Source organism: Pogoniulus pusillus, chromosome 34, assembly GCF_015220805.1.
Source record: "Pogoniulus pusillus isolate bPogPus1 chromosome 34, bPogPus1.pri, whole genome shotgun sequence".
NCBI classification, from domain to species: Eukaryota; Metazoa; Chordata; class Aves; order Piciformes; family Lybiidae; genus Pogoniulus; species Pogoniulus pusillus.
The window spans coordinates 4,704,861-4,727,500 of record NC_087297.1 but is presented as its reverse complement, the minus strand read 5'-3'; the positions used below and the strand labels follow the sequence as shown (position 1 = coordinate 4,727,500).

The following is a 22,640-nucleotide window of genomic DNA, read 5'->3' as shown; positions in this document are numbered from 1 at the left end:
ACAGAGCATCCCTAAACGTGTGTGGCTCTGTACAGAGCATCCCTAAATGTGTGTGGCTCTGTACAGAGCATCCCTAAATGTATGTGACTGTGTACATAGCATCCCTAAACGTGTGTGGCTCTGTACAGAGCATCCCTAAATGTATGTGACTGTGTACATAGCATCCCTAAACGTGTGTGGCTCTGTACAGAGCATCCCTAAATGTATGTGACTGTGTACATAGCATCCCTAAACGTGTGTGGCTCTGTACAGAGCATCCCTAAACGTGTGTGGCTCTGTACATAGCATCCTTAAACGTATGTGACTGTGTACATAGCATCCCTAAACGTGTGTGGCTCTGTACAGAGCATCCCTAAACGTGTGTGACTCTGTACAGAGCATCCCTAAATGTAGGTTGGACGTGGCACTTGGTGCCATGGTCTAGCCTTGAGCTCTGTGGTAAAGGGTTGGACTAGATGATCTGTGAGGTCTCTTCCAACCCTGATGATACTGTGATACTGACTTTCTACATAGCATCCCTAACTCTGTGTGGCTCTGTACATAGCACAGTGTAATGCAAGGCCAGGAAATGGTAATACTGAGAGCTCTGAGAGAGCAGACTCATAAATCGTTAAAGAATGTGGCAGTCAAGTTGGATGTACTAAGTAATGTGACTCTTGCTACTTTGTAGTGAAAAGCTCAATCTAGGTGCAATATATTCCAATATTTTCAGACTTTTCCTATCTGGAAAGAAGTCAATCCTCTATATGCATAGCAATTCATAGTTTTAGTAAGCTTGGGTTTCATTTTGTTGTTTGCAGTTCTACTTTAGAGTGTTCCAGGATGCATTCATCCAAAGCAGATCAAGTTACTGTAAAAAAAAATGTTTGCTGTATGAAGTTTTTGCCAAGATCTTAAATTAAGTCTTCTAAAATGCAAGCACAACTGAAACAGCTAATCCAGGAGGGGAAAAAAAGCTATTTTGAAACCAGAAGCTTCTGAGAAACTCCTGTTCCTCAGCCTATCCTTTGTTTGTTGGGTTTTTATCCATCTTCAGGGAGTGTAGAATCTGGTGGAAGGTGAGTGGTGTGGTTGGTAAGTCTGAAGGATGGGATGGATGCCACCCAGAGGCACCTGGGCAGTCTGGAGAGGTGGGCTGAAGAGGACCTCTTGAGGCTCAGTAAGGCAAAGTGCAAGATCCTGCACCTAGGTTAGGGCAATCTTAGGTATCAGTCTAGGCTGGCAGACGATGAGATTGAGAGCAGCCCTGCAGAAAAGGACTTGGGGGCTGATGGTGGATGAGAGGAGGGACAGGCCCCAACAATGGGCACTTGCAGCCCAGAAGGTCAGTGGCAGCCTGGGCTGCATCAAAAGTGTGGACCAACAGGTCAAGAGAGGGCATTCTGCCACACTGCTTTGCTCTGGTGAGTCCTCACATGGAATACTGTGCCCAGCTCTGGAGCCCTCAACACTGAAAGGACATGGACCTGATGGAGTAGGTCCAGAGGAGGGCCAGGAAGATGCTCAAGGGGCTGGAACACTTCTGCTATAAGGACAGGCTGAAGGAGCTGGGGGTGTTCAGCCTGGAGGAGAGAAGGCTCTGGGGACACCTAATAGCAGCATCCCAGGACCCGAAGGGGGCTGCAAGAAGGCTGCAGGGGGACTGTTCTCAAAGGCTTGCAGTGACAGGATGAGGGCAATGGCTTCAAACTAGAGCAAATTTAGATTGGATGTTAGGAACAAATTCTGCACCATGAGGGTGGTGGAATACTACAACAGGTTACCCAGGGAGGTGGTTGGGGCCCCATCCCTGGAGATACTCAGGATCAGGCTTGGCAAAGCTCTGATCTAGTGGAGGATGTCTCTGCTGACTGCAGCAGGGCTGGACCAGATGACCTTTGGAAGTCGCTTCCAACACAAAGGTACTTAAAGAAACCCTTTCTCCTGCTGCCATAACTGCTGACTGCTGTGTGAGGGATTATTGCTTCAGTGCTGTTAAATGAACATTGCCTTGCTCAGGAGGAAGTTGTTTAAGGCAAGAAATGTTGAAGGCTGCGTTGTCTTCTTTCTTTGGAAATCAGTGATTGCTGGGGAATATAAAATGCCTTTTTCTTCTCTTCTGGATATTTGTTCTGTTAGAATGGAGATTCTCAGCATGCACTTCCAACTGCCTCCTACATGTGCTTTAAGAGGTGCTTCTGGGGGCTTTGGACCCCTCCATTGGAATGGGCTGCCCAGGGAGGTGGTGGAGTTGCTGTCCCAGAGGTGTTCAAGGAAAGAGTGGATGAGGTACTTAGAGCCATGGTCTGGTTGGTCTGGTGAGATGGCTCTTTTGACATTTAGCACTGTCTCACTGGGATCTCACCATTCAGGAATGCCAGGTGAGAGTAGCAGTGCAAGTCTTTGCCTAAAGCTCTGTAGGACTAAGTGAGGAGCTAACCAGGTCAGTGTTTGCAGTCGGCTTGGAGGGGGCTGGTGAGGTTTCACAAAGGTTCTTTGGCTATTTGCTCAATTTCATAAGATCCAGCTTCTTATAAAATGCCCTTTTAGTATATTGTGACTTGATTTTCTTTCTTAAAAGCAAACCAAAAGCAGATGTTTTATTTTTCTACTTAAGTGCATCTGTCAGGGGCGTTTTAACAGTGGTGCTGGAGACCACAGAGGCAGGAGTGCTGGTGGGTATATCAAGAGAGTTGTATTGATGGAGTATTAAGGTTGTCATCTCTTGGAACCACCAGTCAGGTGAAAGATAACTGTTCATAAAATCAAGCAGGTTGGAAGAGACCTCCAAGCTCAGCCAGTCCAACCTAGCACCCAGCCCAGGCCAATCAACCAGACCATGGCACTAAGTGCCCCAGCCAGGCTTGGCTTCAACACCTCCAGGCATGGCAACTCCACCACCTCCCTGGGCAGCCCATTCCAATGCCAATCACTCTCTCTGCCAGGAACTTCCTCCTAACATCCAGCCTAGACCTCCCCTGGCACAACCTGAGGCTGTGCCCCTTGTTCTGTTGCTGGGTGCCTGGCAGAAGAGCCCAACCCCACCTGGCTACAGCCTCCCTTCGGGTAGTTGTAAACAGCAATGAGCTCTACCCTGAGCCTCCTCTGCTGCAGGCTGCACACCCCCAGCTCCCTCAGCCTCTCCTCACAGGGCTGTGCTCCAGGCCCCTCACCACCTTTGCTGCCCTTCTCTCAACACCTTCCAGCACCTCAACATCTCTCTTGAATGGAGGAGCCCAGAACTGGACACAGCATTCAAGGGGTGGCCTGAGCAGTGCTGAGCACAGGGGCAGAAGAACCTCCCTTGTCCTGCTGCCCACACTGCTCCTGAGCCAGCCCAGGATGCCATTGGCTCTGCTGCCCACCTGGGCACTGCTGCCTCAGCTTCAGCTACTCTCTACCAGCACCCCCAGCTCCCTCTCTGCCTGGCTGCTCTCAGCCACTCTGTCCCCAGCCTGTATCACTGCTTGGGGTTGTTGTGGCCAAAGTGTAGAACCCTGCACTTGGCCTTGTTCAGTCTCATCCCATTGGCCTCTGCCCACCCATCCAGCCTGTCAGGGTCCCTCTGCAGGGCTCTCCTACCCTCCAGCATATCCACATCTGCTCCTAGCTTGGTGTCATTTGCAAACTTACTGCTGCTGGACTCAATCCTCTGGTCCTGATCATCAGTAAAGATATTGAGCAGGACTGGGCTCAGCAGTGATCCTTGGGGAACACCAAGGGTCTGTTGTCTGATGGAGTGATACCAGACCCCTTTATACAGAAGGAGAACTATATGGAATCATTCACTTTGCTTCATTAGATCCCTGTCATAGAATGAGAAGCTTCTGTTCTCTGACTGTAGATCTGTACAGTTAGCCTGGTCTAGATCTCTGGTTTCTAAAGGCTTGGATTTTTGCTAGATGCAAAATGGGAACAAACTAATACACTTTAGCAACCTTCCAACAGAGAAAAACTTGTGCTGGAATCTCCTTTTCATTGTCAATTAAAGCTCCTTCAGAAGTTTGAGGAGAAAACCTCAGACTCTCAGCTTGGATTTCCTTAAATCCCCCCCTGAAGGAAAAGGCTGAGGTGTGTGTTCTGCCTTGCTGGAGTTAGGGCTGAACAGCATAAATAAGCACAGAAGTACCTCAGACAAAAAATTGGCAGCCACGTGAATTAGATGCTCACAACCTTGGCTCAGGTACATTTCCAATGGAGGGCCTTAGCTTGTTCCTCATTAGTCCCACAGCAGGTTTTAATTATGAACAGGTTATATGGCTGAAGATTGGAGTAAAGACAAAACATTGTTGACTTGTCCTGAAATTGAGTACAAATAATGATCCAGGTTTCCAAGCTGGCTGTCCCAGCATATCTTGTTTTCTTTCTGATGTGGCAAAGCTTTCCCTTTAGTGGTTAGCTGTCTTCACTAACTCTGCTGGAGAGGAACCTCCAAGTCTGTTTGGGAGCTTTAGGTGTAAGACATGAAAAGCTTTCCCATGTTCTAGCTGTGAATGTGGTGTTGAGTGAAGAGATGGAGTTCAGCAGCCCTAGACACAGAATCCCAGAACCAACCAGGTTGGAAAGACTCCTAGGATCATCCAGTCCAAAGTGTCACCTAACCTTTCTGATTAACTAAACCACAGCACTAAGTGCCTCATCCAGCCTCCTCTTAAACACCTCCAGGGACGACGACTCCACCACCTCCCTGGGCAGCCCATTCCAATGCCAATCACTCTCTCTGACAACAACTTCCTCCTAACATCCAGCCTAGACCTGCCCTGCCACAGCTTGAGACTGTGTCCCCTTGTTCTGTTGCTGCTTGCCTGGCAGCAGAGCCCAACCCCACCTGGCTACAGCCTCCCTTCAGGTAGCTGCAGACAGCAATGAGCTCTGCTCTGAGCCTTCTCCAGGCTGCACACCCCCAGCTCCCTCAGCCTCTCCTCACAGGGCTGTGCTCCAGGCCCCCTCACCACCTTTGCTGCCCTTCTCTGGACACCTTCCAGCACCTCAACATCTCTCTTGAATGGAGGAGCCCAGACCTGGACACAGCACTCAAGGTGTGGCCTGAGCAGTGCTGGGTACAGCACAGGGGCAGGACTTCCCTAGTCCTGCTGGCCACACTATTCCTGATCCAGACCAGGATGCCATTGGCCTTCTTGGCCACCTGGGCACACTGCTGGCTCATGTTTAGTTGCCTGTCGAGCAGTACCCCCAGATCTCTCTCTGCCAGGCTTAGCCTTGGCTTTTTAAAACGTTTTTCCTTCTTTCCTTTGCAGTAATTGAGTGGAGTTGACTCTAGACAGAATGTGGAAACAGCTGGAGTCATTGCCTGCTGCAGTTTGGATGGCACTTAGCCAGTTTGGGGAGGTGGTGGATCACTTGCCCTACCTGACTGATGGACACTTAGCATTGATTTTAATGATAGGAGAGATTTGAGAGCCTGTGGTAATAAGCACAATGGCTCTGCTCTTCCTGTCCAGGCACTAATAGACCTGCAAAATAAATTTCCTCTGATAGAAGGCAATGTCATAAATTATCCTGGAAAAGAAACCTAAAGCAGGAGTCCACGGAAGGACACATTCTGCACTGCTCTTGCCTTGCCAAATGGCAGTCTTTGTTGTCTGTTCAGCTGTACAGCAAGTTCCTCCTCATGTTTAGATGGAACTCTTCTGTGTTCAAATTTGTGCCTGTTACCTCTTGTCCTGTCACTGGACACTGCTGAAAAAAGCCTGGCCCCATCCTCCTGACACCCTCCCTTGTATTGGTAAGCATTGATGAGGTCCTCCCTCAATCTTCTCCAGGCTAAACCCCCTAAGTCCCTCAGCCTTTCTTCATAAGAGAGATGTTCCAGTCCCCTAATCATCCTTGTAGGCCTTTGCTGTATCCTCTCAAGCAGTAAAGGATAGAAAGTTCTGTTCTCTAGTTCATACCACTGCGTGGAGATCACTTCTTACTCTATTTGCTACATGGAGAACCTAAAGGTAGAAGCTAAAGCTCTGCCCCAAGGAGCTTGTAATCTAATTAAAGCATATGAAACTGCATTCTCAGATCTCAGTGGAGCTGTTCCACCTTTTTTTGGCTATATATTTGTGTGCAGCCAGCTAAGGACTCGAGGAGCACATTAGGCAGTGCAGTGGATTTGATAGTCAGTTACAGTTCCCCTAGCAAACCACCCTCACTGCTGCCAACAGACCTCTCCTCCTGTTGAAATGTCTACTTTGGGGGTCACAGTAGGTAATACTCCCCAAAAGGAGCTGCATCCCATGAGGTGACAGCAGAAGTAAATGCTTGAATTGCTTCCTTTAAGAGCCAGTTAGAGACCAGTGCAGATGGAGTCCTCTGCACAGCTTCCAGCAAGTTGAGATTATTACAAATAAGATTTTTACCAGAACACTGTTTGAAAACAGAGACTAATGATAAAGGAGCTTATTTAGGATGCCCCTCAAGTGCTTGGATTATTTGTGGGGCAGGGTATCTGGCATTCACTAGAGCTGGCATAAGCCCCAGTCCACTGGTAGTTACTGAATGGCTTTAGTTTAAGCCTTTAAGCCCAGTTCCTTGTCCTGCATTTTTACCAGTGCCTTGCAGAAAGGCATCCTAGGGCATGGCTGCCTTCTAGACATGACAGCAGTGAGGTGAATGACAATGCTGAAATGCACCACACTGTACACACAGGATTCAGGCACACCTATCTCAAATGCATAGACATTCATCTAATTAAAATGGTTCTATCCATACATCCTGCTGATTGGAATTCACAGGACTGTGCTAGCTTCATCAGCCTGCCAGAGTTGGAGACTGCAGCATCAAGTACTTAATGAACAGATCCACCAGTAATCTTTAGAAAGTGCTCAGAATTAAGGCCAAATCTGAGGAGCTTTGTACTTCTTATGACGTGGGGTTTCTTTTTTGTCCCCCTTTGGCTTTCATATTATGGAAGCCACATGAAATCAGCAAGGAGTCTTAAATTCATTCTTTGAAGGTATTATGAAATGCTGCAGAGCAGTGTGCTTGCCTCCTTCTCAAGAATGAAAATGTCTGCTATTTATTTGTGCAGGAAAATAAGAGTTGGCTTTGGCATCTTTGCTGCATGCAGTGAATCGTCATTACTAGGCAAAGTGTTTTAGTCTCTTAATAGTGCTTCTCAAATCCTTGCTTCTCAATGGAAAACTCAGGAGAGGCTCTACAAATCTGATGGAACAGAGTCAAAACAGTAGATTCAGGGAGTACAAATCAAATCACTTCCAGTTGGTGTGCAAATGAGGGTTACTGACTTATTCTCAGGAAGGATTCCAACCCTGGAATGATGCTTTGCATTTTGGTTCCTCCTTTTTCCCTCCTCACGTTTCCCCCTGACAGTTCCTGCTTGAAATTCTCCTAACATCCTCATCCTCCTCTCCTATTTTGCAGGATTATGACTTGAGCCAGCTCCAGCAGCCTGACACCGTGGAACCAGATGCCATCAAACCTGTTGGAATCAGACGTCTTGATGAAAGGCCAATCCATGCAGAACCTCAGTATCCAGTCAGATCAGCTGCTCCTCATCCTGGAGACATTGGGGACTTCATTAATGAGGTAAAGGAGAAAACAATTTCCTCCTGTGATCTGATCCCTTCTGTTAATTGTGCTCTGTTATGTTTGAACATAATAACTTTGAGAAACTTACTGAGACAATTAAAATTGCCTTGCCAGATAGAAGTAAATATCCTCTTTAAGAGTGCAGACAGATTTAATTAACTCCTTCAAACAGAAAGGGAAAATAGATCAATTAACTTCTGGATGTTTGTATTAATTACATTCATAATATGTTATCAGCTGCAACCACAGGATCTCCAAGCAGGATGATTCTATGGGTTCTAAGTAATAAATAGAGTAGCAAAATTATGGTTTAGCCTACATTCATTCATTAATTCACTGTAATTTAATAATGGAAGAAGTTCATTTTCGTTTTCCTCAGACACTACCTTTTGAATCCAGATAATAGTGGAAATTCAATACCTTCAGGAAGACCAGAAAGATTCCATCCAATGTGATTAGTGAGCAGGGCAGCTGAATTAAGTGTTCTCTAAGTTCTTTTAATGCTCGTCATGGTGCTTTGAAAGCTTTTACATTACCTGTGATTTTTTCAGTCTAATGAAGATAAATGTAAGTAAGAGTCAGGCTGCAGCAGATTACTCACAGTTCTGAAAGAAGGGCTCCTACAAAACATTCTTTTCATTATTTCCATCATTGATCAGTCCTAAATCATTGGAACTTCAGCTAGAAGGTGTTTTCTTGTGCTGAAAAACACCAACTCCAAATGAACTGCTTAAAAGTAAGCTGTGTTCTCTAGATGAATAGTAGCAGCTGATTATTTTCTCTTATTTCCTCACATTTTCCTTGCCAATTAGAGCTGGACAAGTACTGCAGATTATTTGTGCTGCAAATATGTTTGTTCTTGTTTGCTTCAGGAAGTCAGGCAAATAAGCTGAAGTCTACTCTGTTAGTAAGCTGCAGACCATTTGGCTTTGCTGCTTTTATAGTGTGCAGCAATAAAGCTGTAGGGAGATGGCTACCAGGAAACATGCAAACAGTCTTCTAAGCCATTGTGCTTTAGGAGACTTCAGGTTTGGGGAAGAGCTGTGTTAGGGAGAGGTGTCTGAAAGAGGATTTTTGCATGCCTTGTGCTCCTAAATATTGCTGCTATAATTGGCTTTTGGATAATAGTGGAGGTGGGGGACAGCAAAAGGCTCATTCTGTTGGCCAAGGCAGCATGCACACTTCCTTGTGCCTCCTCATCTTCTTCCAAACAAGTGGAGGTCAAAGTTTCCCATCCCGTTCTCACACAGCTGTTAGCAGACATTTCCCACCTGGCAGGCAGTTCAGTGATCCTCAACACCCTCTTTATTCTTGTCCCCAAAGCAGCTCTTACAAAGCCAAGGCAGGGGATGAGAGTGAGTCTCCTGGAAAGCCAGAAGAGGGCCAAGGTGCTCCCTACATTTTTTAAAGGGCTTAGCAAATGTTCCTGCAACACATCCTCAGCAGCTTATTGCTCTGGAAGGTTACAGCATCAACGTGGACACTTGGAGCTGTAGAAACAGTAGATGCTGTCTTGATTTAACCCAGTGTGCTCACATCCTGGTCCAGAGAAGCAAAAGGTCATTTTCTTACTGCTCACTCACTTTATTAGATTAATTAATTTCTACTTGAAAGAGTCCAGAGGAAGGCTACAAAGATGATTAAGGGGCTGGAGCCTGGAGAGGCTGAAGGACCTGGAGCTGTTTGATCTGGTGAAGAAAAGACTTAGAGAGGAATCTGATCAATATTTATAAATATCTGAGGGCTGGGGGTTAAGAGGGAGAGGACAAACTCTGCTCATTTGCACCCTGGGATAGGACAAGGGCAATGGATATAAACTACAGTGCAGGAAGTTCCACCTCACATGAGGAGCAACTTCTTGACTGTCAGGGTCCCAAAGCCCTGGCACAGGCTGCCCAGAGAGGTTGTGGAGTCTCCTTCTCTGGAGCTTGTCAAGGCCTGTCTGGATGTGTTCCTCTGTGACCTGAGCGAGATTGTGTGGTCCTGCTCTGGCAGGGGGTTGGACTTGATGATATCTTTGTGTCCCTTCCAACCCCTGGCATCCTGTGACCTCCAGAATGAGACTGATGTGAGTTGGAAGGGACCTCTGGAGATAATCAGTCCAACTCTTTTCACAGGATCAGAGCAGGTTCAGAGTAAGATCAGGATGACTTCAGAGTAAGTTCACCCAGAGCAGGTTGCACAAGATGGTGTCCAGGTAGATTTTGAATGACTCCAGAGATGGAAACTCCACCAGCTCTCTGGGCCTGATGTTAGCATTTCCCATGGCAAATATGATCCTAAAAAAACCCACAGCCCCACACCACTGTTCCACAGTGATGCTCACAAGTGCAGCTGTATTTCCAAATTATCAATGTCCAGAGCATAAATCCTCAGGCTGTACAGACTTTTTTCACACTCCCTTCAGAGAATCCCACCTGGCAAGATTCTACCCAAACAAATTGGGAAGTTGCTGTTAGTTTTGCTTGGAGTAAGTGATGGAAATATCTTGGGTAAAACCCACACCAGATGTTTCTTGGAGGAGTTCACACAGAAGATCTGCTGAACTGTTGAAAATAAGGTAGCAAAGAAAGGGCAAGGTTCAGATTGGTCTGCATCCAGCTTCAACATTTGAGGTTGCAGCTCAAACACTGGGGTCAGGATTGGGCCAGGAGGAGCAGCTAAGGGAGCTGGGGATGTTTAGTCTGAACAAGAGGAGGTTGAGAGAAGACCTCATTGCTCTCTACAGCTCCCTGAAGGGAGGTTGGAGTCAAGTTAGGTTGGTCTCATCCACCTAGTGTCTGTCTAGTATTTGTCACCTAGTATCTATCACCTAATATCAGGTGATAGAATGAGAGGAAATGGCCTCAAGTTGCACCAGGGGAGGTTTGGTTTGAAGATGAGGAAAGATTTCTTTGCTGCAAGAGTGGTGGTCAGGGGCTGGAACAGGCTGCCCAGGGAGGTGGTGAAGTCTCCGTCCCTGGAGGTGCTCAAGAAATGTGTGAGCTGCTGGAGCATGTCCAGAGAAGGGCAACAAAGCTGGTGAAGGGTCTGGAGAAGAGGTCTGGTGAGGAGCAGCTGAGGGAACTGGGGGTGCTCAGTCTGCAGAAGAGGAGGCTGAGGGGAGACCTCATTGCTCTGCAGCTCCCTGAAAGGAGCTTGGAGCAGGTGGGGTTGGGCTCTTCTCCTAGTATCAGGCCTGAAATTGTGCCAAGGAGGTTTAGGTTGAATATTAGGGGAAAAGTCTTTGCTGCAAGAGTGGTGAGGCATTGGAACAGGCTGCCCAGGGAGGTGCTGCAGTCACCATCCATGGAGGTGTTCAAGAAACGTGTGGCCATGGCACTTTGGGCCATGGTTTAGTGGCCATGGTGGCATGAGGTTGCCAGTTGAACTTCATGATCTTGGAAGTCTTTTGTGATTCTGTGACTCCAACCAAACCCATTCTACAGTTACCTGGTGTCACTTCTCCCCAGGGGAGCTCTGACCCAAGCTGCCTGTGAAACCAGCCCAGTGCCCAGCTGAGCAGGGGGAGCTGCAGTACCTCAGCAGCAAAGTCTATATTGCTTCCACTGCTCTGAAAAGCTGCAACACTTTTGGAGATGAGCCTGGTCTTCTGGAGGACTTGGCCCTATTCCCAGAGATGCTGATCAGCATGATCCTTTGGGATGCTGGCTCATGTGCAGGAATTAATTTAGTCTATTGAATGCTCACCAGCACCTCAGACACACAGCCAGCATTGTTTGGATGAGCCTCTGAATTACTCCCAACTTTTGACAACAAAGGACTACAGAGCATTGATTGCAGATGCTGGAGGGCTTAGCTGCCCCTGCTAAGCTAGTGTGGGGTGGGTTTTCTTTCTTACCTTTGTTACAGAGCCATTCTAGAAGAAAAGTACCTTGTGGGTCACTTTTGTTTCCTTTTGGCAGTTAGCTGTTTCTTCTGGTGTCTTGTTTTCTGTTTCCCTGTGCATCAAATCAACTTAATCATATTAATGTGGGTACTTTGTAGTCTTCTAATGACTTCTCAGTTGAAAACCAAGTTAAAGGATGATGAAGACTTGCTAAATACTTTTATACCACTTAGGAAGTTAAGATAAGGCATAAGAGAGCTATGAAAACTCTGAAGTAGGTTCCAGAGGTGCCTGATAATCAAATTATGTTTTGCAGGCATAAGCTAAATGACCTCAGGGACTTTCTTGGTTTGTCTCTTTCAGTGGGTAGATGAATCAGTTATTTAAGGGGAGGAAAGGAATAACCTCCTTTTCTTCCAGTCCAGTGTGCAGACAAGTCAATAAAATAAGTCATGTGTTAGAAAGAATCCTCTGTAGACCTTGGGGTTCATTTTGAGCCTTTTAAAGCACAACCTGCAGAGTGTGGAGCATAATCAACACTTGGAATAGTCAGGCTCTGCAGGACAGTGTGCATCAGGCCTGCTTGGAGTAGTTTGGTTCATTGTGTTTTCAAGAGCCACCTCTGCTGTCCCTACAAATCTAAAGCAAACTGTGTTGTGGTGGAGTGTTTGAGGTGAAGGATATGGTTCTGACCAATAGAGGACATAGCCTGGGGTAAACTAAAGTTAAATTGCACACTAAAGGTCTCATCCCATGAGGATGTGAAGGGCTGGGGGTTGTTAGCCTGGAGAAGAGGGTGCTCAGGGGTGACCTCATTGCTGTCTACAGCTACCTGAAGGGAGGCTGTAGCCAGGTGGGGTTGGGCTCTGCTGCCAGGCAACCAGCAACAGAACAAGGGGGCACAGTCTTTAGTTGTGCCAGGGCAGGTCTAGGCTGGATGTTAGGAGGAAGTTGTTGTCAGAGAGAGTGATTGGCATTGGAACAGGCCGCCCAGGGAGGTGGTGGAATGCCCATGGCTGGAGGTGTTGAAACCAAGCCTGGCTGGGGCACTTAGTGCCATGGTCTGGTTGATTGGCCAGGGCTGGGTGCTAGGTTGGAGCTTGGAGGTCTCTTCCAATCTGGTTGATTCTATGATTCTGTGACCTTCACTTCATTGCCAGTAAAGGTTTGTGGTTGCAGTGTGCCTCCAACCAGAACAGAGTCCCTCAGAGTTTTCTGTTTCTTCTTATCAACTCAAAGATGGTTCCAGATATAAGCAGTCTTGTCTTATTTCCCTGCAGGGCTCTCTCCATCCCTTGCTTCTCATCAGAAGTATGCAGAATCTGATTAAGTAGTAGGACTAATGAACATAAAAGCATGAGATTCTGTAGTGTTTCATGTTAGGTCAGGAGTTTCAGGGGTTTGCATTCCCTCCATTTGAGCCAAGTTGGGAATGCTGTGTGTGCTAAGGGCAATGTGACTGGAGGTTACTGTTCCTCATAGAGTCACAGAATGCTTTGGGTTGGAAAGGACCTTAAAGATCATCCAGTTCCAACTCCCCTGCCATGTCCAGGGACACCTCCCACTAGACCATATTGCTCAAGGCCTCATCCAGCCTGGCCTTGAACATCTCCAGGGAGGGAGCATCCACAAGCTCCCTGGGCAGCCTGTGCCAGTGTCTCACCACTGTGTTCTGTTTTGGGCTCCCCAGTTGAAGAGGGACAGGGATCTGCTGGAGAAGATCCATCGGAGGGCTATGAGGATGATGAGACTGGAGCACTCCCTGATGAGGAGAGGCTGAGGCACCTGGGGCTGCTCAGTCTGCAGAAGAGACGACTTGAGAGGGGATTTAATAAATGTTTCTAAATATCTGAGGGCTGGGGGTGAAGGGGGGAGGGACAGGCTCTGCTCACTGCTCCCTGGGGTAGGACAAGCAGCAATGGATGGAAGCTGCAGCACAGGAGGTTCCAGCTCAACACAAGGGGGAACTTCTTGAGTGTAAGGGTCCCAGAGCCCTGGCACAGGCTGCTCAGAGAGGTTGTGGAGTGTCCTTCCATGGAACCTTTCAAGACCTGTCTGGATGTGTTCCTGTGTGACCTGAGCTAGATTGTGTGGTCCTGCTGTGGCAGGGGGGTTGGACTCGATGATCCCTCTGGCTCCTTTCCAACCCCTGACATCCTGTGAGCCTGTGACCACCCTCACTGGAAAGAATTCCTAATCTCCAGTCTCAATCTGCCCTCTTCCAGCTCAAAGCCATCCCTCTCATCCCATGTGACAAGGTGCCTCACTCAAGCTGTTGTCCTTTCTCCTCTTCTGCTCCTTTATCTCCTGATTTGTGACAGTTGCCATGACAGATACTGAAGAGGAAGAGGGGGAAAGTGAGATTGCTGCTCAGTTTGGCTTGGGTCTTAGCTGAGCTTCACGTTGCCATGGCTCTTCACTGGCTGCTTGTTGTGTCCTGGTGGTGTAGCAAAAGCAAGGAAATGAGACTTGTGTCACTGCCTTACAGCAGGATCCCCTGGTCCCAGCTATGGGCCCCAGCAGTTCTCTTGTTGAACAAGCTTCTCTGTCTAGTGAAAACTTTGGGCTTTCAGATCAAGGAACTGTAAACCAAATAACAGCTCTGCCACTCTGAGATTCTTGGACACATCTGGGAAGACCTGAGAGATCTCCTCAGAGGTGGTTGACAATGCCATGGCAGCAAGATCAGTAGAAGCAGATCTTGGCAGCCATTTGTTGCCTTTTCAGCTGTGCCAGTGCAGCAGGTTGTGGTACCACCCACTGAAAGGGATGGCACAAGAAGCCAAGAAGGTGGCAATGCTGGAACCAGAAGGAGCTTCATAAGCCAGTTTCACTGCCAAGCTGGCATCCAGTCATTCCAGCTTTGGAGGTGCTGTAGAACCCAGCAGCAAGTGGAGCAGTGCACTGGGTAGGTTCAGGGGCTGTGCTTAGCAGAAGGAAAGTGAGGGGTTTTGTTGTTGTGTTTCTTTAGCATGCAGCTTGCCACACAAATGGAGCAGGGCTCTTGCTTGCCATTTGAAGGGTTTAGAGACCAAGTTCAGTCATTATACTGCAGCCTGGGAATTGTTAAGCAGAAGGCAGCTGCAGATGTCAGAGTAACTTGGGCTGAGCGGTTGGATCGACACCTCTGCACTGTGGCCGGTGGCTGTGTCCTCTGAAGGAGCTGGCTTCACACAGCAAGCACCTTTCAGACACTGACTTTGTTAGTGAGATGCTACCTTACAAGTCAGTAGCTCAGAACCAGTTTTCTTTTCAAGTGCTGTCGTGGCAGCAGCAGCAAATTGCAGAGAAGAATATCTGCCTTTTCCCCTTGGCACAGGGGACAGAGGGAGCCTGCCTGCCTTCTTGCTGTGGCTGGCTGCTAGGCAGCAGAGCTGCTGCAGCCAGGTGGGAAAAGGTTTTCTTCACTGATTTTCAATAAATTAATGTCCCCTGATTGACTGTTACTGGGCAGGACTGCAGGGAAATGACATCTTCTGCGAGCTGGCTTTCAGCATGACTTTCACACGCTGATACCTGGGATTCATAGCTCAGCACTCCTTAAGCTCAAGTGGCATTTCTTCTCCTTCCTTGTCACCTGTGTTCAGAAGGCAGGGCTGTCTGTCACCCCAGGCAGGCTTAAGGGAAGGTGTAAATACCACAAGGCCACTTGCTGCCTAAGAAGAAAAGTTACATTTCTGCCTCAGCAGCAGAAGTCGAGCTGAGAAATTGAGCCTCAGAACTGTTTGCAGCTTTGAAACTGGAGAAGGGGAAGTCTTCCAAAGCTTGTTATTTGCCTTTTCCAATTCTCAGCTCTTTTGTCCTCCTTATGGCTGTCAGGATGGAAGACTCCAAAGAGGAAGATAACAAGCAGCACCAGTTATTCTGATCAGATAATTCACAATTATGCTTCTGATGCAGGCTATTAATAACCTGCTTGACATGAAACCTTTGCTTTCAGCCCAGTCTGTGCTCTTGGTTAGAGGTCATTATTTGGTGCATATGCTGGGCCTTTCCACCACTGACTGGCAGAACTCTTTTGGGTACCTTTTGCATGCTTCTGAATTATCTTAGATGGATTGGTGGGATGGTTTGGCTTGGAAGGGACCTTAAAGATTATCTAGTTCTGAGCCTCCTGCCTGTAGCCTTGAACACCTCTAGGGAGGGGACAGCCACAACCTCCCTGAGCAACCTGTTCTGGTGTCTCACCAGCCTCACTGGAAAGAATTTCTTCCTAATCTCCAGTCTAAATCTGCCCTCATCAAGTTTCAGTTTATTCCCTCTCATCCTGTCACTACAGGCCTTTGTAAAAACTCCTTTCCCAGCTTTCTTGTACCCCTCTTTAAGTCTCCCCAGAGCCTTCTCTTCTCCAGGCTGAACGACCCATAGGGGAGGTTTCTCCAGCCCCCTCATCACCTTCGTGACCTCCTCTGGTCCTGCTCCAGCAGGTCATGTCCTTTTTGTGTTGGGGCCCCAGAACTCGATGCAGTAGTGCAGGTGGGGTCACACTAGAGGAGAGCAGAGGGGCAGAATCCCCTCCCTCATCCTGCTGGGCACACTGCTTTTGATGGAGCCCAGGACACTTCTGCCTTCTGGGCTGCAAGTTTGCATTGCCAGCTCAGGGCAAGGGAATTGGTCTTCCCCCTCTGCTCTGCACTGGTGAGACCCCACCTGGAGCACTGCATCCTGTTCAGGAGCCCCTGTTACAAGACAGCTATGGATGTGCTGGAAGGTGACCAGAGAAGGGCCACGAGGATGATCAGAGGGCTGGAGCTGCTCTGCTGTGAGGACAGACTGAGGGAGATGAGGCTGTTCAGTCTGGGGAGGAGAAGGTTCTGAGGTGACCTTACTGTAACCTTTTCAGTATCTTAAGGGGGCTACAAGAAAGCTGGGGAGGGACTTCTTAGGGTGTCAGGGAGTGATAGGACTGGGGGGGAGTGGAACAAAGCTAAAAATGGATAGATTCAGACTGGGTGTTAGAAAGAAGTTCTTCAGCATGAGGGTGGTGAGTCCCTGGAACAGATTGCCCAGGGAGGTGGTGGAAGCTTCATCCCTGAAGGTGTTTAAGGCCAGGCTGGATGAGGCTCTGAGCAGCCTGATCTAGTGTGAGGTGTCCTTGCCCATAGCAGGGGGATTGGAACTGGCTGATCCTTGTGGTCCCTTCCAACCCTGATTCTACAATTACTGTTGAGTTTTCCATCACCAGATACCCCCAGGTCCTCCTTGCTTTGGCAATCAAGAACCAGGGTTCTCTTCTACCTTATCAGTGCCACAAGCAGCAATGAATGGATTTGCTTCTGTATGTATTTCTGGAAGAAAAACCAACTCCCATTTCCATTCTGTCACGATTAGACTAAGCACAGTCGAGAACAAACCATGCTTCCCTGCAAACAGGGTGTGTTAAATACACTGGAGCAGGCACACTCAATCCTTAACATCAGTGAGTATAATAAAGCCATTCTTTAGGGGAATAAACATAAAAATGAAGCCAGCCCAAACAGCCCTGGTTAAAATTAACACTGAGCCATTTAAAATCTTATCTCACCCTTATAGAATTCCAGAAGATTTATTATCCCTTGTCAGTGGCTGCCAGAGTAGATCCTGCTTAAAGTGGAAGATCTTGGAAAAGCATGGCTAATCCCATGGGGAGGGAACTGTGAGCCTGAAAAATCCAAAACACAAGAGGGCTTTTTAACTTCAGGCTTCAGCCTTTTTGTGTTCTCCTTGTAAATCTGCCCAGGACAAGCACAGCAATTGTCTCAACGTCCTAAAATTCAACTTGGTGGTTAGCAAAGAGAGAAGAGATTTTCTCTCTGAGCAGTGTGGTTCTTTCCCTGCTTTCCCCATGCTAGGTGAACCCTGCCAAGGAGGTTGGATTAGATGATCTCCAGAGGTCCTATCAACCCTCCCCCCACTACTATTCACAGAATCACAGAACCTTAGAGGTTGGAAGGGACCTCCAGAGATCATCCAGTCCAATCCCCCCTGCCAAGCAGCATCACTCAGAGTAGTTCACACAGGAAGGCATCCAGGCAGGTTTGGAAAGTCTCCAGAGGAGACTCCACAACCTCTCTGGGCAGCCTGCTCCAGGGTTCTGTCACCCTCACTGTAAAGAGGTTTCTCCTCATCTTGAGGTGGAATCTTCTCTGTTCCAGTCTGTAGCTGTTGCTCCTTTTTAATGCTGAGCAGCAGTAAGACAAGAACCTGCCCCCAGCCACTTGACACCCACCCCTCAGATATTGGTGTACATGGATGAGATCTCCTCTCAGTCTTCTCCAGCCTAACCAGCCCCAGGGCTCCCAGTCCCTCTCCACAGGGGAGATGCTCAAGTCCCCCACTCATCCTCGTGGCTCTCTGCTGGACTCTTTCCAGCAGGTCTCTGTCTCTCCTGAACTGGGGACCCCAAAATTGGACACATTTCCTGGCTCTGTGTTTATGTTGGGTTTAGTTTGGGTTAAACCCTAGAGAGTAGACATCTCAAATTTCTGAAGATCTGATATTCCTGTGTTGTTAACTTGAGTGCTTGGAAATGAGGAGCCAAAAATGGTTAGAATCTTGTTCTTAGCTTCTATGTCATAAAATCACAGAATGCTTTGGGTAAGAAGGCACCTTAAAGATCATCTAGTTCTGACCACCCTACCATGGGCAGGGACACCTCCCACTAGACCAGGTTGCTGAAGACCTCATCCAACCTAGCCTTGAACGCTTCCAAAGAGGGAGCATCCACAGCCTCCCTGGGCAACCTCGTTCAGCATCTCATCACCCTCACTGTAAATCTCCAGTCTAGAGCTCCCCTCTTCCATCTTCCATCCATTCCATCCACGGTGTGTGTGCTTTCTGAAGAGCAGGTGCAACCTGATGGGTGGTGATGGCCAGGCACATAAGAGTTAAGCTAAATATTGTCTCCCTTCCCCACAGCTGCCTGCAGAGGTACATGAATTTTGCAGCACTGACTGGCTGTGGCTTTTGGCACAGGCAGGTGGAGCGCAGGCCAGCAGTGTCACTGGCTATGCTACTGGCCATGTGAGATGGCTGCTGAAGTGGATCTCTCCAATCATGCCTGTTTCTCCTTCCCCATCTGTCTGTCTAACCAGTCTCATATTGCTCATGCCACAGGTCATGAGCTGGGTGGCTCTGAAGCTGCCCCCCATCCCTGGAGGTGTTTGAGGAGGCTGGCTGAGGCACTTAGTGCCATGGTTTAGTTAATTAGAAGGATGATAGGTTGGACTGGGGGCAGATGTGACTGAGTTGGAAGGCAGAAAGGCTCTGCAGCGGGACCTTGACCGCCTGCACAGATGGGCAGAGTCCAATGGGATGGGATTCAATAGCTCCAAGTGCAGGGTGCTGCACTTTGGCCACAACAACCCCATGCAGAGATACAGGCTGGGGTTGGAGTGGCTGAGAGCAGCCAAACAGAGAGGGATCTGGGGGTACTGATTGATACCCACCTGAACATGAGCCAGCAGTGTGCCCAGGTGGCCAAGAGAGCCAGTGGCATCCTGGCCTGCATCAGGAATGGTGTGGCCAGCAGGAGCAGGGAGGTCATTCTGCCCCTGTACTCTGCACTGCTTAGACCACACCTTGAGTGCTGTGTCCAGTTCTGGGCCCCCCAGTTTAGGAGGGACATTGAGATGCTTGAGCGTGTCCAGAGAAGGGCAACGAGGCTGGGGAGAGGCCTTGAGCACAGCCCTACGAGGAGAGGCTGAGGGAGCTGGGATTGGTTAGCCTGGAGAAGAGGAGGCTCAGGGGAGACCTTATTGCTGTCTACAACTACCTGAGGGGTGGTTGTGGCCAGGAGGAGGTTGCTCTCTTCTCTCAGGTGGCCAGCACCAGAACGAGAGGACACTGCCTCAGGCTGTGCCAGGGGAGATTTAGGCTGGAGGTGAGGAGAAAGTTCTTCCCTGAGAGAGTCATTGGACACTGGAATGGGCTGCCCGGGGAGGTGGTGGAGTCGCCGTCCCTGGAGCTGTTCAAGGCAGGACTGGACGTGGCACTTGGTGCCATGGTCTGGCCTTGAGCTCTGTGGTAAAGGGTTGGACTTGATGATCTATGAGGTCTCTTCCAACCCTGATGATACTGTGATATGGTGACTCCATGATCTCAGAGGTCTTTTCCAACCTGGTTGACTCTGTGATTCATCAGTGTTGGTCCTGGTGCTGTGGTGATCTCCAGAGGTTTTGTCAGAGCTGTGTTTGCAGCTGCATTCTGAACTCCTGGGCTGTGCTGCTGGAAACGTGGCTGTTGCAAAAGGCATTGCACTCAATGCTTGCTGGAGTTTACAGACACATGAGTCCTCGTTTGAACTGGCTTGCAGTAGAGCAGGAACTTGGTTTCCACAGTTGGAGACAGGTGGGGGGAATCTGCCCAGTAACAAATAATAGGAGGAGAGCGAATGGCCTCGTGTTGCTCCGGGGGAGGTCTAGGTTAGGTATCAGGAGAAATTTCTCCACTGGAAGGGTTCTTAAACACTGGAACAGGCTGCCCAGGGAGGTTGTGGAGTCTCCTCCTCTGAATCACAGAATTACAGAGTCACTGAGGCTGGGAAAGATCTCTGAGATCATCAAGTCCAGCCTATAACCTAACGCCACCACAGCAGCTAACTCATGCCACCAAGTACCATGTCCCACCTGTTCTTAAAGACCTCCAGGGGTGGTAACTCTACCACCTTCCTGAGCAGCCCAGAACTGCCAGTCTGGAGACTTTCAAAACTCACCTGGATGCATTCCTGTGTGACCCATCCTAGGTGAACCTGCATTGACAGGGGGAGGGTTGGACTCACTCATCTCTGGAGGTAGGTCCCTTCCAACCCCCAACATTCTTCTATGGTCATAGCATCATAGAATCAGTCAGGGTGGGAAGGGACCACAAGGATCATCTAGTTCCAACCCCCTGCCCTGGGCAGGGGCACCCTACCCTAGATCTTTTAACCATATGTCCTCATTGACCTATTTTTATCCTAGCCAACACAAGTAGTTTAGATATCAGCCCAACATGATCTGGCAGTCAGAGCATAATCTCTGTTCCTGACTGCCCCAAACCAGTCCCCTGGCTTAAGTGGAATAGTCTCTTCCACACCAATATTACAGTATCACCAAGGTTGGAAGAGACCTCATAGATCATCAAGTCCAACCCTTTACCACAGAGCCCAAGGCTAGACCATGGCACCAAGTGCCATATTACACCTAAGGTAAACATGTCTCAATACCTCAATACCTCACCCTTTCAACTCTCCAGCCCTTGAACTTTTCTTCTCTCTCTCCTTCTTGCAGGGACTTAAAGCGGCCGACAACGACCCTACAGCCCCACCATATGACTCCCTCTTAGTCTTTGACTATGAAGGAAGTGGCTCCACTGCTGGCTCCTTGAGCTCCCTTAACTCCTCAAGTAGTGGTGGTGAGCAAGACTATGACTACCTAAATGACTGGGGCCCACGTTTCAAGAAACTGGCCGACATGTACGGCGGAGGCGACGACTGAACTTGGAAGCGAACTTTGTTTATGGACAAGTACAAACATTTCAACTGATATTCCCCAAAAAAAAGCATACCAGAAGCTAGGCTTTAACTTTGTAGTCTACTAGCACAAGTGCTTGCTGAAGGCTTTGGCTTAGGCTGCAAACCCAATTTGGGCTCCGTGGAATATCAGTGATCCAATGCTGTTTGGAAAACGAAACGAAAATGTTGAGCTCAGTTACACTTGAATTTTACAGTACAGAAGCACTGGGATTTTATGTGCCTTTTTGTACCTTTTTCAGATGGGAATTAGTTTTATGTTTAAGGCTTTAATGGTACTGATTTCTGAGATGATGCATTCAAACAGGAGGAAAAAAAAGAGACAAGATATGTTGGGGGTGTCGGGGAGGAGCCAGGTGAAACACAATCTGCTTCAACGTGCTTTTGTTACATCGCCTTGCTTTTATCAACAGGAGGAGATGGAAAGAGATAGGAAAAAAAGAAAGAAACAACAAAAAAACCACACAAAAAAAAAGAGAAAAAAAAAAAAAGCCTCATGGAGCAATTTTATTACCTGGGAGAGAAGGGCCATGAGGTGAAACGATGTACATTACTTCTAGTTTTAGATGTTAGGGGATTTGTTTTTTGTTGGTTTGTTGGTTTGGGTTTACTTTTCTTTTTTCCCCCACTAAAAACTTCAATGCAGCTGGTTGCAAATAAAGGGAGTTTTCATACCACCAGTTTGGAGCAGGACTGATTGATTTCTTTGCTTGTTCCTTTATTCTTCCTGTCCGTTTATTGCATTTATTTTGCCCTATGTTTTATTTTTTGGCCAGGACTTTTTGGTCTTCATCCATCAACACTTTGGGTTTTTGATTTCTCCTTTTAATTTCTACTACATTTCCCTCCCCCCCCCCCCCCCTCACTTCACTGTAAAAACAAAACAAACCCCACAAAACAAAACAAACCCCACCAAAAAAAAATAATGGTATGTGTACATAATTGTTTTATTGGCATAGTCTGTGGAGAAGTGCAGCAACTTCAGAACACGTGTATGTATTCTTTGGGCTATGGATTCAGGTTTTTTGCATGTTTATATCTTTTGTTATGGATAAAGTATTTACCAAACAGGTTGCAAACCGAGTGACATTGATTCAGTTGTTGAGCTGTAGGTAGAGTAACTCAGTATGATTTTTTTTTGGGTTGATTTTTTGTTTCATTATTTTAATTAATTTTTTTTGGTGGTGGTGGTTTTGGTTTGGTTTGGTTTATTTTGTTCTGGATTATTTTGTTCTGGTTTATTTTGTTCTGCTTTATTTTGTTCGGTTTTATTTTGGTTTGGTTTAATTTATTATGGTTTATTTTGTTCTCTTTTATTTTGTTCTGTTGTGTTTTGTTTTGTTTCATTTTATTTTGTTCTGTTTTATTTTGGTTTGGATTATTTTGTTCTATTTTATTTTGTTCTATTTTGTTTTATTCTGTTTTGTGCTATTTTGTTCTATTTTATTTTGTTCTGTTTTGCTTTATTTTGTTCTGTTTTATTTTGTTTTGTTCTATTTTGTTTTGTTCTGTTTCATGTTATTTTGTTTTATTTTATTTTGGTTTTGTTCTATTTTGGGTTTTTTTTGGTCTATTTTGTTTTGTTTTGTTTTATTTTGTTCCATTTAATTTTGTTCCATTTAGTTTTGTTCCATTTAATTTTTGTTCCTTTTTTTTTTTTTGTTTTGTTTTATTTTGTTTTGTTTTATTTTGTTCCATTTTATTTTGGGTTTTTTTTGTGGTTTTGTTTTGTTTTGTTTTGTTTTATTTTGTTCCATTTAATTTTGTTCCATTTAGTTTTGT

The 22,640-nt window shown here is 47.2% G+C and overlaps 1 protein-coding gene across 2 annotated transcripts in view; it reads left to right on the top strand.

The window, feature by feature from the left end:
• Positions 1 to 21,937, top strand: part of CDH2 (cadherin 2) — a 166,459-nt gene extending 144,522 nt beyond the window's left edge. For both annotated transcript variants that reach the window (XM_064170818.1, XM_064170819.1), the window contains exons 15-16: positions 7,372 to 7,536; positions 20,617 to 21,937. In XM_064170818.1, coding sequence (XP_064026888.1) covers positions 7,372 to 7,536; positions 20,617 to 20,823 — 372 coding nt within the window. In that variant the 3' untranslated portion in view covers positions 20,824 to 21,937. The remainder of the gene's footprint in view (positions 1 to 7,371; positions 7,537 to 20,616) is intronic.
• The last annotated feature ends 703 nt before the right edge of the window (positions 21,938 to 22,640 follow it).